The 16,544-nt window shown below is 41.0% G+C and overlaps 1 protein-coding gene across 1 annotated transcript in view; it reads left to right on the top strand.

Moving 5' to 3' along the window:
• TCERG1L (transcription elongation regulator 1 like) overlaps nt 1-16,544 on the top strand; it is a 198,550-nt gene that overhangs the window by 22,052 nt on the left and 159,954 nt on the right. Inside the window, exon 4 of the mRNA XM_087725988.1 lies at nt 9,468-9,632. Within this exon, the coding sequence (XP_087582114.1) occupies nt 9,468-9,632 (165 nt within the window). The remainder of the gene's footprint in view (nt 1-9,467; nt 9,633-16,544) is intronic.

The following is a 16,544-nucleotide window of genomic DNA, read 5'->3' as shown; positions in this document are numbered from 1 at the left end:
AATGTGATTAAACATCAAGCTTTAAAAAGGTACAGGACAACAGAACTTGACAACGAATTTTAGAAAGTAATTTATTTGTTAAATATATATGCCACCATCTCGTCATCCAAAGTTATTAGAAGAAACAAGAAGCAATATTATAATGATATCTGTAAGACACTGAAGAAAACAAAATGGAAATTATAACAATCTCTACAGAAAGCATCTAGTTCAGAAATCCATTAGAAGGCTCATTGATGGATTATTGTAAACTCTTCATACCAGCTCCTAATTTGCCAAAACTAAATAATTGATTTGAACTACATTCACTACTTACTCAGCTCAAGAAATGTTAAATATATACTTCCGATTTTTCAACAGAAGAAGAATCACTAACTCCATTATCCTAGCAACCTGGAGAAATAAGCAGTGGGCAACACATTGGAAGACACCAATCTACATATCAATATCAAGCAACAGAGATTTAAAAAGGGTGTGCAAACAGTTAGACAGTATTATTAATGTGCCAGTAAAATATCACTTACAATCATTCAGTGTAGTTTATTGGAGTTTACATACAAAGAGAGATGCCAGAGGTTTTAGCAAAGGCCAAAGAATGAGATCTATTATTGCTGATGCATATTGGGAAAAACAAATAGAAAAGAAAGAAAGAAAGAAAGAAAGAGGAGGGGAGAGGGATGAAGGAAGGAAAGATGAAGAGAAGGAGAGAAAGGGAGGGAGGAAGGTAGGAAAGAAAGAAGGAGTCAGAGAGGGAGGGAGTAAAGGAAGGAGGGAGCGAGAATGAACGAACGAATGAAAGAAAGAAAGAAAGAAAAAGGACGAATGAACTAAAGAAAGAGGCCAGAAAGTACTGATTGTACAAAGGAATCAGTTGTGTCAGACATGTCAATCTGTGGAATATTTTAAGGAAATGGGAATCCCATACCATCTTATTATCCACGTACAAAATTTATGCATAAGACAGGAAGGCCAGAGTCCATAGAATATGGACATTCAGACTAAATCCAGGCTGACAGAGGAGAGAGACAAGTCTGTATAGTTTCACCTTATTTATTTAATCTCTATGATGGATATCTGTCAAAGGAGTCTGGTTTGGAAGAAGGTAAGCATGGTTTTCATACCTGGGGATGAAACATCAATCATTTGTGCTCTGCTGATGAGAGTACTCTACTGAAAATGCAAATGAGCTGCAAGCTTCACAAATGGAAATAGAACAAGGAAAACATGGGACTAAGATTAAATATGAAGATGATAAAAGTAATGATGACAGGTACAATGACAGACTGTAGAATTGACAATGAAGATTCTGAGATGGCAGGTAGCATATGTTTTTTTTAGGATTGACTATCAACAGTAAAGGAACCTTAGTCAAGAAATATGTTTCTGATTAGCATTTGGTAGAAGTGCAATGAAAGCCTTGGAAAAGATATTTAGATGCCATGATGTGCCTAGAATTTTGAAGATTAGAACTGCATGACAATGTAGAAGAATAGAAAGAGCATAGACACATTTGAACTCTATGTTGGGGAAGGTATCCTGAGAATAACAGGATGTAAAATCCTGTTCACATTATGTAAAATCTTAATTCTATTTAGAGGTCCATAATGCTAGGAAACATGGAAGGAAGGAGGAAAAGAGGATAATCAGAAGCAATGTGGATTACAGAGGAGTGAATGAGCAAGTGGAAGATCTGAGAACAGATCGTCCTGGAGAATCTCTAGTCACAATATGATTTATATTTATTCTTTGATTCGATCAATTGAAATAAGATATTGAAGGGAGGATGACTGCCAAAGAATTAAATTATGGTGTTGGGAAAGACTCTAGAGAATCCCTTGGACTGCAAGGAGATCAAATCAGTTAATTTTAAAGGAAATCAACCCTGACTTGTTCTTTGGAAGGACAGAGAGTGATGCTGAAGCTCAAATACTTTGGCCATCAAATGGGAAGAAAGAAGTCCCTGGAAAAGATCCAGATGTTGAGAAAGAATGAAGGTAAAGGAAGAAGGGACAGCAGAGAATGAGATGGTTAGATAGTGTCATGGATGCAGTAGGCATGAGTTTTGGCAAGACTCCGGCAGTCAGTGGAGGAGAAGAAGGCCTGGGTGTGATGTGGTCCATGGGATCAGAAAGAGTTGGGCAGAACATAGTGATTGGACAACAACAAAGGATACATTGCATATATTACTGGTTTGGAAATAGGAAATGATAGTAACTAGTAAATCTGTGTGGATCCTGGTCAATTTGTACAGCTCTCCTCATTAGAGTATACAGGTATATCGTGAAATCCACAGATGGCACCAAGGCTACAGTGAAGTTGACTGAGATTTGCAATTTTGGGATCCGCCAGCAGTGTAAATGTCTTTTCTTTAAAGAGAGCCAATCTCATCCATCCAGAGTGACGGGATCCATACCAGGCACACAGAGGAAGAAAGGAAGATATGTGATCATGGGAAGGGTGGGCGAAGACTCACGTCCACGCTAGATTCACTTCATGCGAATAGTCACCAAGTTTCTCAGTGGTTTCCATCTATACTGTAGCAACAAGCATTTTTTGAAACAATATATTTAATTATTAGAGCCGAGGTGGCGCAGTAGTTAAATGCTGCACTGCACGCCACTTCAGCTGACTGTTATCTGCAGTTCGGCTGTTCAAATCTCACCGGCTCAAGGTTGACTCAGCCTTCCATCCTTCCGAGGTGGGTGAAATGAGGACCCAGACTGTGGGGGCGATATGCTGACTCTGTAAACCGCTTAGAGAGGGCTGAAAGCCCTATGAAGCAGTATATAAGTCTAACTGCTATTTCAGCTGACTGCTATCTGCAGTTCGGTGGTTCAAATCTCACTGGCTCAAGGTTGACTCAGCCTTCCATCCTTCCGAGGTGGGTAAAATGAGGACCCGGATTGTTGGGGGCAATATACTGACTCTGCAAACCGCTTAGAGAGGGCTGAAAACCCTATGAAGCGGTATATAAGTCTAACTGCTATTGCTATTGCTATTGCTAATTACATTGCAGATTTCTTTCCTTCTGTAAATATCTTTCTTCTTTTATGTCTGTAGTAATGATTTTTTTTATAGGTAGTGTTTGAGGGGAGGCTGATTGCTTCCGCCATAAAGATTTTCTGTATCGTTTACTGATGTTTTTTTAGACTTCTCCATTTCCTGACAGTCACAGGAGCCTTTGAAATGTGTGTCAGACAGCAGATGCACTGGAGTGACAGGGCAAAAGCAATCAATATCTCTATGGCATTAAGCAACAGCAAGAGCAACAATTAAGAATGACACAGCAATGCTCTTTGCTGAAGAACAAGTGTATGTATAATCCTGGTTACCATTAACTTCGGAATATATATCCAGCCAGGACCCGATAGCCTTCGCTCTCTTTTGAAATCGATCAAATTGTCTGAAAACAGCAAAAGAAAATCCATTCAGGAAAAAAAAATGAGATTTTTTTTTTCACAGTTATTTCAATGGCACTTTTTCCCCAGCATAATTATTTAAGGTTCATGTAATAAATAGTAACTTATCTATTAGATATTTATTTATTATTTTTGTTAACTATTAGATCGATAGCACACTTTTATTTTTATACAACTCCAGGTATACAGAATACCCACCACCTTTTTTATTTCGTCCACAATAATCTTGTATGCTGCATAATTTCTTAATCCCCTTTTGTGAGACATACTGCATAATATCTTTCTCTTGCAATGCATACATACATGAATACATATGGATTTAAAAATTCCAAATGGTTTCTATTCTCTCTCTCTCTCTCCCCTACCCACCCACCCACCCACCCACAGTTTTCTGGTTCTGTCAACACAGAAAACAGTTAAAAATTTGAAACCTTCTAGTCAAAATGAAAACCAAAAACAGTTTTGAAACGTTGCAGTTGAAATGAAAACTGCCTTCCACCACTGACAAAAGACAGTCTCATCCCCATAAAAGGTTAATGGAGACATAAAGCATCACACCCGATCTTTGCAATGTACAGGTACATATGATCTAGAACAGTGTTTCTCAACCTTGGCAACTTGAAGATGTCCGGACTTCAACTCCCAGAATTCCCCAGCCAGCGAATGCTGGCTGGGGAATTCTGGAGTTGAAGTCCAGACATCTTCAAGTTGACAAGGTTGAGAAACACTGTCCTAGACACTGAATTGTTTATACGCGAATGCTGGCTGGGGAATTCTGGGAGTTGAAGTCCGGACATCTTCAAGTTGACAAGGTTGAGAAACACTGTCCTAGACACTGAATTGTTTATACGCGAATGCTGGCTGGGGAATTCTGGAGTTGAAGTCCAGACATCTTCAAGTTGACAAGGTTGAGAAACACTGTCCTAGACACTGAATTGTTTATACGCGAATGCTGGCTGGGGAATTCTGGGAGTTGAAGTCCGGACATCTTCAAGTTGACAAGGTTGAGAAACACTGTCCTAGACACTGAATTGTTTATACGCGAATGCTGGCTGGGGAATTCTGGAGTTGAAGTCCAGACATCTTCAAGTTGACAAGGTTGAGAAACACTGTCCTAGACACTGAATTGTTTATACGCGAATGCTGGCTGGGGAATTCTGGGAGTTGAAGTCCGGACATCTTCAAGTTGACAAGGTTGAGAAACACTGTCCTAGACACTGAATTGTTTATACGCGAATGCTGGCTGGGGAATTCTGGGAGTTGAAGTCCGGACATCTTCAAGTTGACAAGGTTGAGAAACACTGTCCTAGACACTGAATTGTTTATACGCGAATGCTGGCTGGGGAATTCTGGGAGTTGAAGTCCGGACATCTTCAAGTTGACAAGGTTGAGAAACACTGTCCTAGACACTGAATTGTTTATACGCGAATGCTGGCTGGGGAATTCTGGGAGTTGAAGTCCGGACATCTTCAAGTTGACAAGGTTGAGAAACACTGTCCTAGACACTGAATTGTTTATACGCGAATGCTGGCTGGGGAATTCTGGGAGTTGAAGTCCGGACATCTTCAAGTTGCCAAGGTTGAGAAACACTGATCTAGAATAACTTTTTCTAATCCTTTGCCCTCCAGATGCATCATGTTGCAACTTTCAAAACTTATAGTACATAGAAATTGGGTGCAACAGATTGACAAATCAATCATATCCCGGACAGCCTTCCAGGATTCATTCATTAAAATACATTTAAAAACAGTCTTTTCCATTAATTAAAACGCAATTCTAACATTGAAGAATCCTTCCCTATGAAAAGGCCAGCTGCTTAAAATAACTCTGAGGAACGAGATCAGTTACAGTATTGACAATCAATGTTCTTGATTCTGATGAAGATATACTTACTTTTATTGCAACTATAAGCTAACTATTGATTTTAATCCCCAAGAGCACAATTGGGGAGAAAGGTTTGGCAGGAAAGAAAACACACACAATAAAGAAAAAAAAACACAAACACACACTTTTTCAGGGTAGGAATATCGCAAGACTTTTATTGACATTATTGCCTTTCTGTTTCCTGCTTTTATTGCAATTTTAATAGATGTAATTATTTAGATGTTCCTATGCCAAATGACAAGAAAGTAAGTTGAAGTATCCAGTCCTTAACTTCCATTAATTAAGGAGCCATAAATGTTGTTGTGATCATAAGTGAAACAGCTACAAGGAACAGGTGTAGGATTCTCCTGATCTTCAAAATGAATCCTAAAACGTGCATCTAGCAATAGCAATAGCAGTTAGACTTATATACCGCTTCATAGGGCTTTCAGCCCTCTCTAAGCGGTTTACAGAGTCAGCATATTGCCCCCAACAATCCGTGTCCTCATTTTACCCACCTCGGAAGGATGGAAGGCTGAGTCAACCTTGAGCCAGTGAGATTTGAACCGCTGAACTGCAGGTAGCAGTCAGCTGAAGTGGCCTGCAGTACAGCACCCTAACCACTGCGCCACCTCGGCTCTGTTATGAAATATCTAAAATCATGAGTCATCCCCAACAAGGCTCTTGGCTGACTTACTTGTTGCCTTAATGTCTAAAGGACTTCCTTGTCAATTAAATAGATTTGCTGAATAACATAATAAGCTAATGATTTATTTAAATTTATTTCGTGCATTATCCAGTGTAGAGATGAGAACAGCTGGCATTTGTCAAATTAACTTTCCTTTAAGAGTTTTATTTTTTTCCCCTTTCCCTGTTTTTGAGCTCTGATCAAGCAAGGCATGTCTCCCCTATCCTCCCAGAAAGTAAATATTATGAAGAGAAAGCATTGGAGATAATGAAGCAATATTTCTACATTATCAATTATTGAATTCAGTTTGTTCTTTGGAAGAAGATACATTGCCATAATATCCTTTCCTTTTGCATTTTGGAATCAAGTGTAAAGGGCATTTGGAACATTTGCTGGCTTCCCTGATTTGCTATCATCAGATCCATCGCAACTTCCATACTTCTGAGCCAGCATTGGTTCATTCAGTTTGCGACTATAAATTCCATTAATTTATAATGGAGGTTGGGATAGATTGTGTTGCACAGAAATCACCTACATTTGCCTGGTAAAATACTCTAGACCAGTGGTTCCCAAACTTGGCAACTTTAAGACTTGTGGACTTCAACTCCCAGAATTCTCCAGCCAGCAGAGCTGGCTGGAGAATTCTGGGAGTTGAAGTCCACAAGTCTTAAAGTTGCCAAGTTTGGGAACTACTGCACTAGACAATACCGCCTTCATTCAGTCACTGCTTTTCTGAAATAATATACATTTATGTTCTGACCCCCCTTCTCCATCCAGGAACAAAAGCCGAGACAAACGTAAACGAGAATGTTTTATAATCAGTCCAGACTCTCGTTGGCTGCAAGCCACATAAACAAAGAGATAAGCACTCTGGCAGCAAGTCCTACAAACCTTGGCAGCAATGCGAACAAACTCTGGCAGCAATCCAGCCTGCCAAGTTTGTTTCTTGTTAATCGTTACCGTTGACTTCTGCAAGAAGGGCGTGACACAAGCAGTCTCTTTTATAATCAGGAGATGATCTTAAGGAGCATCAGCTGAGCGTAATTACCTCCTGTAATTATGTAGTTGTTCTTGACGCCGAGTAGCCTTTCAACGGCGTGCATCCCGGAACAACTCACAGGTGTTTTCTGGATCACTCACTCTTGTCTTCTCCCCACTGATCTAAGGCTCAGGCACCACCTGGTGGCCAACCAGTCTCTCTGCGCCCTGCTCAGAGTCGGAACCCTGTCCAGGGTCCTCCACATCCTCCAGGGCCGACTCTAAGACCCCTCGCTGTCGGAGTCTGGTGGCAGCTCCAACGTCTCCTGCCGGGCCACAACACATTTATATGTATCCATTTATTACAATTGTGTTGGGCTTGGATAGAATGACATAACAATATTCTTTCTCTTAAAAGGGCGCCCCATCTTAGTCCCTATGTCTGTCAGCTGCCGCTTTCTGCTTGGTTGTGTGCTTTGCTACCATGTGGTGACAGTCTGCCATGAACTCTGGGGAGGATGGATGGGAGAGAGAGAATTGGGGGAAAGTGAAAGTAGCCTCTATATCTCCCTGAGATGCTGCTTCAAGGTCACCCAGCTGGGAGAAGAAGACAGATGCACACCAATCTATGCTCGTCCTGACTATTTTGAAAACACATTGCTTGAACCTGATCGGTTATGGGGTTCAGCAATGGAAGGAATTAAAGGGAGGGAAAGTTGAATTTAGGGATTTTGCCATACAATGCTATGCATTACTGCAATGTACTTGACTCTAATAAAACCATTCCTTTTTCAACAAATGGATCCGAGGATCATTTCTGTTTAAAGTTTTAAGTGCTGGCAGGTTTAACAATGTCCTTTGTCTATCCTTTTATTGTGCCTTTTCTCTTTCTTTCCCATTTTCTTAGGGCTACTAGTTAAGAATGAAAAAAAACAGATTAATACAAGAAGGTGCTTTTTTGTGGCCATTTTTTACAGCTGAGATTTGATGATACAACCCATTTCTTCTCTCACACCCTCTTTCTACCAACGTGCAATTTCTCTTGGTTTCTTTTAGATAATTTCTACCTCCTCCTCTCCCTCCTTTCCTCCCTTTTGTCTATTTGCTTTTGCGAGCCAGTCATTTTCTTTCTAAAGAGCTGAGGTGGCGCAGTGGTTAGGGTGCAGCACTGCAGGCCACTTCAGCTGACTCTTATCTGCAGTTCAGCGGTTCTAATCTCACCGGCTCAAGGTTGACTCAGCCTTCCATCCTTCCGAGGTGGGTGAAATGAGGACCCGGATTGTTGTTGGGAGCAATATGCTGACTCTGTAAACCGCTTAGAGAGGGCTGAAAGCCCTATGAAGCAGTATATAAGTCTAACTGCTATTGCTATTGCTATTTCTAGCTTCTCTCTCTCTTTGCCCCACCAGCCTGCTAAAGAACATTGCCTAAAATCCAAACTGCAAACTTTATCCATCTAGTGTTTCCTAACTTCAACAATGTGAATATGGATATATCTCAATTCCCAGGATTCCCAAGACCTCCCCAATCCTGGGACTTGAAGTTCAACATCTTAATGTTGCTGAAGTTGAGAACCTAGCTCTCATCCATCATTTCATTACTCTGGCCTTCCTCTAAAATATCACTCTGCCGCTTTCTCCTTGTTTGTTTATTAGATTTATATGCCGCCCTTCTCCCAAGGACTCAGATATAAGTACTTTCATCAAATCCACTACTAAAGATATTTCATACCAGATGAGCGTATACTCTGAATAATAATAGCTGAAATGGTAACCATGGGGACATTTAAATTATATATGGTAGCCCCATTATGGTATAGCATTTCAACTCCTAATTCTGCCTTTGAAAGCAGGTTTCAGAAATAAGCACCGGTACCTTATTCTTAACCCCACTTATTTGTATAGTATCTGATTTAAAAAAAAAATGTTTTACATTCCATGTTGAGCAAGAATATTAACCTGTACCATTTTAAATCAAAATTACATTGTATTGATTGGCCTGCAGTAGTTTTGAACTTTCATAGCTGATTCATTGTTGTTGTTCCTACATGAAAAGTGTGGAAGTGGTTTTGTTCTATAAAGCCAGGCAAAATATACTTTTTTTTCTTCATGCTAGGAAGGAGAAAAATAATTTGAAGCAATCTTGTCATCAAACCATGATGACAGAGCTGGCTGCTAAACAGTAGATTCATAGGAGGTATTCTAACGGTTCAGTCCAGTTCAACCGAACCGGTAGCGCAAATTGCTGGTGGGCCCGCCCTCACACCTTCCCACCTTCCCGCCCTGGCTCTATTTAGGGATGTTTTTTGAGCAAAGTGCATGCGCGGAAGGCCGAGCGCATGTGTAGATGGGGCGCCTTGCGAGCAAAGTGAGCATGCGCGCACACACACACATTTGCAAACCAGTAGGGAAGGTAAGTGAAAACCACACCTGAGTAGATTTTATATGAATGTTGAAGAATTTAAGTATGCAACGAACATACTGTAATATGATTCATATTTTTTTTTCTTTCCTCCTCAGCTGGTTCCCTTAAACAAACTAGAGGCAACAAGGCCATTGCCTTTGCAGCAGCCATGCTCTCCATAGACGCTGAGCCCCCCCAGGGACCACCATCAAGTATCCAACCGTGCCATGTGCTGACTTTGTCACCGTTAAAAGTCCCAGTTTTGACATCACCTTTCCAAGGTATGAGGTGTTTGTTTTTTTTGCTTGTTAATCAATGTAGTATTTCAGCGCTGTAGGAATGAACAGCAGCCAATGGTTTCCTGAATGGTTCCCACAGAAGCCAAAATGCAACTTACTCTTTTAAAAATGCTCAGGGTGTAGTAAAACCCTAATTGTATTGGGTCACGCAGCAAATGTATTTCGGCCGATAATCATGAGAGGATCCAAAAGATAAAATAAATGCAAAGCCTTTCTTGTCATTGTACATCATGTGTACAGCGAAATTGGTTTGGCTCTACTGCTGCAGTCTCTACAGGAACACAAGACAACATGAATAATATAAAGAATAATTCTTGTGCAAGTACCCTGTTTTGCCCAAAATAAGACACCCCCCGGATAATAAGCCCAATCAGGCTTTTGAGCGCATGCACTAAAATAAGCCCTCCCCAGAAAATAAGCCCTCCCTGAAAATATTGCAACACAGCAGCAGCCATGAGGTGACCACTCTCACCATCTCCTGCACCTCAAAAATGATAAGATCTCCCCGAAAATAAGGCCAAGTGCTTATTTCGTGGGTCAAAATAAAATAAGACCCTGTTATTTTCAGGGAAACACGGTAGTTAGGGGGAAAAAAACTAATCATATGTTTCCATATGTATGTCATATTCTATGCAACATGTATATTATTCTGGTTATGATCTTATATCATAAATGAATGGCTAAAGGTTCAAATCAGAATATATATTTTTTAATGAATTTATCAACTAGGAATATAGTGATCCGGCCATTTGGTGCATAAATGAAGAGAACCATTAACAGGAGGGCAAATCTATTTTGTGGAAATCCTATTGAGACAAGAACTGAGGAGATGGGGATGGGGGTGAGGGGGAGAGGGATGGTAGGATCGATGCTGGTAAGCCTTACATGCCAGAGAGCGATTCTGTGGAATTACTTTGAAAGTGAAAGTCGCCAGAAATGACTGAAGGCAGAGAAGAGATGCTGCATTAGCATTCGCTCTCCGAGGGCGTGATTTATATGAAGCGGAGATTTGTCTGAAGTGGAGCCTTTGATGTGAGAGAGAAATCACGGAGAGCTTATTGGCTAAGGAAGATTCTCGAAAGAAAAAGTAATGGTAAACTAGCAAACTTCCATTCGGCTCTTCCAAGTTACGGTTTAAGAAGTAATGCTTGATCATGTCTTATAAATAATTTCACGAATAAGCATCAAAATTCTGCTAACCTAGAAAGGCTGTTTTCAAAGGATTGTGTCACTTCCAGGTATTTGCCACAGAACAAAACCAATTAGTGAATTGTAGAGGGACGTGGTAGCTAAGTGGCTAAGACACTGAGCTTGTTGATCAGAAAGGTCGGCAGTTCCAGTGATTTGTAGTGCCGCGGAATGGAGTTTGATCCCACCCATTATTGAGCCGAGGTGGCGCAGTGGTTAGGGTGCAGTACTGCAGGCCACTTCAGCTGACTGCTATCTGCAGCTCAGCAGTTCTAATCTCACTGGCTCAAGGTTGACTCAGCCTTCCATCCTTCCGAGATGGGTGAAATGAGGACCCAGACTGTGGGGGCGATATGCTGACTCTGTAAACCGCTTAGAGAGGGCTGAAAGCCCTATGAAGCGGTATATAAGTCTAACTGCTATTGCTATTGCTATCCCAGCTTCTGCCAACCTAGCAGTTCGAAAGCATGTATAAATGCAAGTAGAAAAATAGGAACCACCCTTGGTGGGAATGTAACAGCATTTTGTGCATCTTCAGCATTTAGTCATACCAGCCACATGACGATGGAGACGTTTTTGGACAGCGCTGGCTCTCTAGCTTTGAAATGGAGATGAGCACTGCCCCCTAGAGTCGGAATTGACCAGCACATATGTATGAGGAGAACCTTTTCCTTTAGAGGGACAGGGGCTATCAATAGGGCCTTACATAGAAAAAATAACTCAGAAGATTTATCTGCTGGGCAGTGTGCCACTTTTGGCTAGCTAATCATGAAAGCTGCACCATTTACGTGAGTCCTGACTCGGTCAGTATTATGTATTTGTTTAATATATTTAGATGAGAAGCATATCCCTATTTACCGGGCAATAACTTGAATTGAAATTCATAGAATTTACTTTGTAGCTATGTATGAACAAAATTGTTGTGAATCAGCTAAACTCTAATGATGGAATTATAGAAATTATTGCGGATTACATATTAAAAATAAAGGCATTCATGTAGATTTCTTGTAGTTATCAAGAAGGACAAAAAGCACCTTGCCTTATCATTATAAGGGAGATTATCCTAAAATCCTGTCTTGACTTCTTTATTTTTTGAGAGAGAAAAAAATTCTTCAGCTATAAAAACAGTGAAACATTTCAATGATGTACTTTTTAAAACAGCTATTACAGCATACACTCTCTGTAAAATTGCTTACGCTCCCCGGAAGATTATTGCAAAGAGCTATCCCATTGAGATAACCAGTTTGGTTTGACTTTGCAAGGATAAACATGTCAGGTTTTGGTAGCAATGTTTTCCTTAGGTTGATAGGATATCAAATAGCATGTTAGGAGCACCAGAAAAATAAATCCATTATAAATCACGCGGCAGGAAATTGCATTATTTATAGATATCCTGTCAAGCGGAATGCACAATGGAACTTTGAAATAAGTAAAAGTGAAAGCAGATACTACCTGAATTATGTAATTGCCTCTGGCATTCAGCACCTGGTGTATCTGGGACATAATGGAATCTATAGTATGTGATTCATGCCTTGGATGTTGGATAGAACTGGAATGGATGCCTTGGAAATCATCTAGTGCAGTGTTTCTCAACCTTGGCAACTTGAAGATGTCTGGACTTCAACTCCCAGAATTCCCCAGCCAGCATTCGCATTCGCTGGCTGGGGAATTCTGGGAGTTGAAGTCCAGTCATCTTCAAGTTGCCAAGGTTGAGAAACACTGATCTAGTGGACTTGGGGTCCAGAATTGCAACTAGACTGAATCTAATGGGGGTGCATTTATTTGAGTAAATATTTGAGGGGCTCCTACAAAGATGAGGAGGGTCAAACTATTTTTCAAAGCACCAAAAGGCAAGGCAAGAAAACAATGGTTGGAAACTAATCAAGGAGAGATGCTAGTGTAGAGGATTTGGCTAGTCTAGAGAAAAGAAGAACTGAGGGAGGGGTATGAAGGCAGTCTTCCAGGATTTGAGAGGCTGCCACAAAGAGGATGGGGTCAATTTATTTTCCAAAGCACTATGAGGCAGGAATGGATGGAAACTAATCAAGGAGAGATGCAACCTGGAATTAAGCAGAAAATTCCTAAGAGTGAGGAGGATAGTTAGCCAGTGGAACAGCTTGCCTTCAGAAGTTGTGGGTGCTTCATCATGGAGATTTTGAAGAAGAAGATGGACAGCCACTTGTCTGAAATGCTATGCTTTAACAGGGGGCTGGACTAGAAGACCTCCAAGGTCCCTTCCAGCTCTATTCTGATTGATCACTGGAGGCTTTCAAAAGGAAACTGGACGACCATTTGTCTGGAATGGAATAGGGTCTCCTGCTTGAGCATGAATTTCGATTAGAAGACTTCCAAGGTCCCTTCCAACTCTACTGTTCTATGTTCTAAGTTTCTCTTGGATGACTGTCAGATATGAAGGAAATGCCTGAATATTTTTCCTGGGGCTAAGAAACATTTTTTCCTTCTATATTTTCCAAGATTGTGGACTTCTTAAGATATCTGGATCTACACATCACTTCCTCAAAATATGATAATTTGAGCTTTGTCATTTCAAGTAAAAATCTCTGATTCTTGACTTGTTCTAGGATCCATTTGTGTTTTCGTACCCTGAGCATTGTATCCTCAGGCGGTTTTTTCAAACACCAACATTTAAAAGCTTCAATGCCGCATCCATGTGATTCCCTTGGTAAAATAGAGGAGTGATTTACCATTTCCTTTCACCAGGCATTGCCAAGAAAATCACAGGGATCGACAATATAAAATGATTGGCAGTATAGTGACAGATGATTGTGGAATGGTTACACTAAGAATGGGTGACACTAAACCGATCCTCATCCTCCAAAATCATCTTGTATCACTGCTGCTTTCTATAAAGGTCTGGTTTGAGCAGTTGGGCAGTTGGGATGACCTTTATAGCAATAGCAATAGCAGTTAGACTTATATACCGCTTCATAGGGCTTTCAGCCCCCTCTAAGCGGTTTACAGAGTCAGCATATCGCCCCCAACAACAATCCAGGTCCTCATTTTACCCTCCTCGGAAGGATGGAAGGCTGAGTCAACCCTGAGCCGGTGAGATTTGAACCGCCGTACTGCAGAACTGCAGTCAGCTGAAGTAGCCTGCAATGCTGCATTTAACCACTGCGCCACCTCGGCTCTATGCTTTGGATGGTCCTTACTTGTGCCTTGTAGGAGTCCCTTCTCCCCCTTCCCCCCAATGAGATAACATAGGACAGTGATGGTGAACCTTTTCGGCACCAAAAGTGCCAAAAAGAGAGTGCGCCCGTACGCGTGCTCATCTGGGCCACAAACCAGAAGACAAGCTGCCCAGGGGGCATGTGTGCACCTGGAAATGAACTTCTGGTTTCTGGCGCACGCATGAGCACCATTCAGCTAGTCTTCCAGTTACTGGCACGCATGCATGAACGGCGATCAGCTGGCTGGATGCCCACATTAGAAAATGGAAGAGCCAAGGTGGCGCAGTGGTTAAATGCAGCACTGCAGGCTACTGCTAGATCAGCAGGTCAGCGGTTCAAATCTCACCGGCTCAGGGTTGACTCAGCCTTCCATCCTTCCGAGGTGGGTGAAATGAGGACCCAGATTGTTGGGGGCAATATGCTGACTCTCTGTAAACCGCTTAGAGAGGCCTGAAAGCCCTATGAAGCGGTATATAAGTCTACTGCTATTGCTATTGCTATTGCTCTTCTAGTTTCCAGCACTGCCACAAGCACAAAGGCCAGCTGATTGTTGCATCAGAAACCCGGAAGAGGAACAGGCGACGTCACACGGGCCAAGCAACATGACTCCGCATGCCACTTCGTGCACACGTGTCATAGGTTCACGATCACGGACATAGGATGACTTGAGTGTGCCCACCTTATAGCAAATGCTCCCATCTGATGATTCATGATTCAAATTGATTTAATTTACCTTTATTGTTGTAATTAATTTTTTGAGAGGGAATCTGACTTCCATGATCTACGTTATTTCTGTTTACAACCTAGGCGTATCTTATTCAGCTTAAGATCTCTGACAATTGCTGCCTATGTTTGCCTAAAGTATATAACGTAGCACATTTGTTTAATCCTAATAATACTCTTTTTTTTCATAATGTTCCTTTTCCAGTTCAATAACGTGCTAAAGAAAGGAACACAAGATTATGAGATGTTTTTTTTCGTGGCTGTGACAGCAGTTAAATAAATAACAACAATTTCCTAGAGTTGGAAAAAAAATGCTAATTATTTGAGCTTGTAAAGAAATCTTAAATTGCGAAGCAAATACAGAACTCTGTGAAAGCTGTCTAATTAAACAATTTACAATAATTGCAGCCGGAATATACCTAGTATGCACGATGGCAATAGCTCGTGGTAATAACATTTTGTAAAACAAATGGCCAAACTGTTATTTATTATTGTATACATGTAGCAGTTTAGCATGCTCATAATAGTTGACCAAATAGAGAAAATGTGGTGCAATTTATCAAAAAGAAGAAATAATATTATTAAATTACAATTAAATTATTTAATACAAATGAATAATATAAGCCCATGTAAAGTGTATAATATGGGACGCAGTGGCTAAGACGTTGAGCTTGTTGATCAGAAAGGTTGGCAGTTTACCGGTTTGAATCCCTAGTGCCCCATAACCAAGTGAGCTCCCGTCCCTTGTCCCAGCTTCTACCAACCTAGCAGTTCGAAAGGACGTAAAAATGCAAGTAGAAAAATAGGAACCACCTTTGGTGGGAAGGGAACAGCGTTCCGTGCGCCTTCAGTGTTTAGCCATGCTGGCCACATGACCACAGAGATGTCTTCAGACAGCTCTTTGGCTTTGAAACGGAGATGAGCACTGCCCCCTAGAGTCGGAATCGACCAGCACATATGTATGAGGAGAACCTTTGCCTTTAGAGTGTATAAAGAGGCCTTATAATATAAATATCCTTCCCCAGTCCTGGGCATCTTGATGCAACTCCTTAGTCCTGAATATTGTTTGCTGGATAGGAAACTTGGAGATTCATCGTTGAATACCTGGACGCTTAAGAAAGAAAACAATGTTTTTGAGCCAGGTATCACTTACAAGTATAGATTAGGTGAAACCAGGCTCAGAAACAGTAACTGTGAGAGAGACCTTGGAGTCTTAGTGGAAGATCACTTAAACATGAGCCAGCAGTGTGCTGCAGCAGCCAAAAAAGCTAATACAATCATTGATTGTATAAACAGAAGCATAGAATCAAAACCACATGAAGTGTTAGCACCACTTTATACAGCCTTAGGTAAGGCCACACCAGGAATATGGCATCGAGTTTTGGTCATTACAAAAAAGTTGAAAGTTGAAACTTTGGAAAAAGTGCAGAGAAGAGCAGCTAAGATGATTTTAAAGGCCTGGCAACAAAAAAGTATGAAGATCAGTTTCAGGAATTGGATCTATCTAGTACAGAGAAAAGAAGGACTAGGGTGACATGATAGCAGTATTTCAGTATTTAAGGGGGTCAAGTCATTTTCCAAAGCAGCAGAAGGGAAGACATGAAACAATGGATGGAAACTAATCAAGGAGAGAAGCAACTTGGAATTAAGGAGAACCTCTTGACAGTGAGGATAATTAACATTAATTGCTTCCAGAAGTTATGGATGGTCTAACATTGGAGATTTTTAAGAAGACACCAGACAGCCACTTATCTTCATTGGTTGAGGGTCTCCTGCTTGATCAGGGGGTTGG

Source organism: Thamnophis sirtalis, unplaced genomic scaffold (assembly GCF_051295495.1).
Source record: "Thamnophis sirtalis isolate CommonGarterSnake01/CBP01778 unplaced genomic scaffold, rThaSir2_p1.2 scaffold_11, whole genome shotgun sequence".
Classification (NCBI taxonomy): Eukaryota; Metazoa; Chordata; class Lepidosauria; order Squamata; family Natricidae; genus Thamnophis; species Thamnophis sirtalis.
The sequence above is the reverse complement of the archived record's forward strand: the minus strand, read 5'-3'. Positions and strand labels throughout refer to the sequence as shown.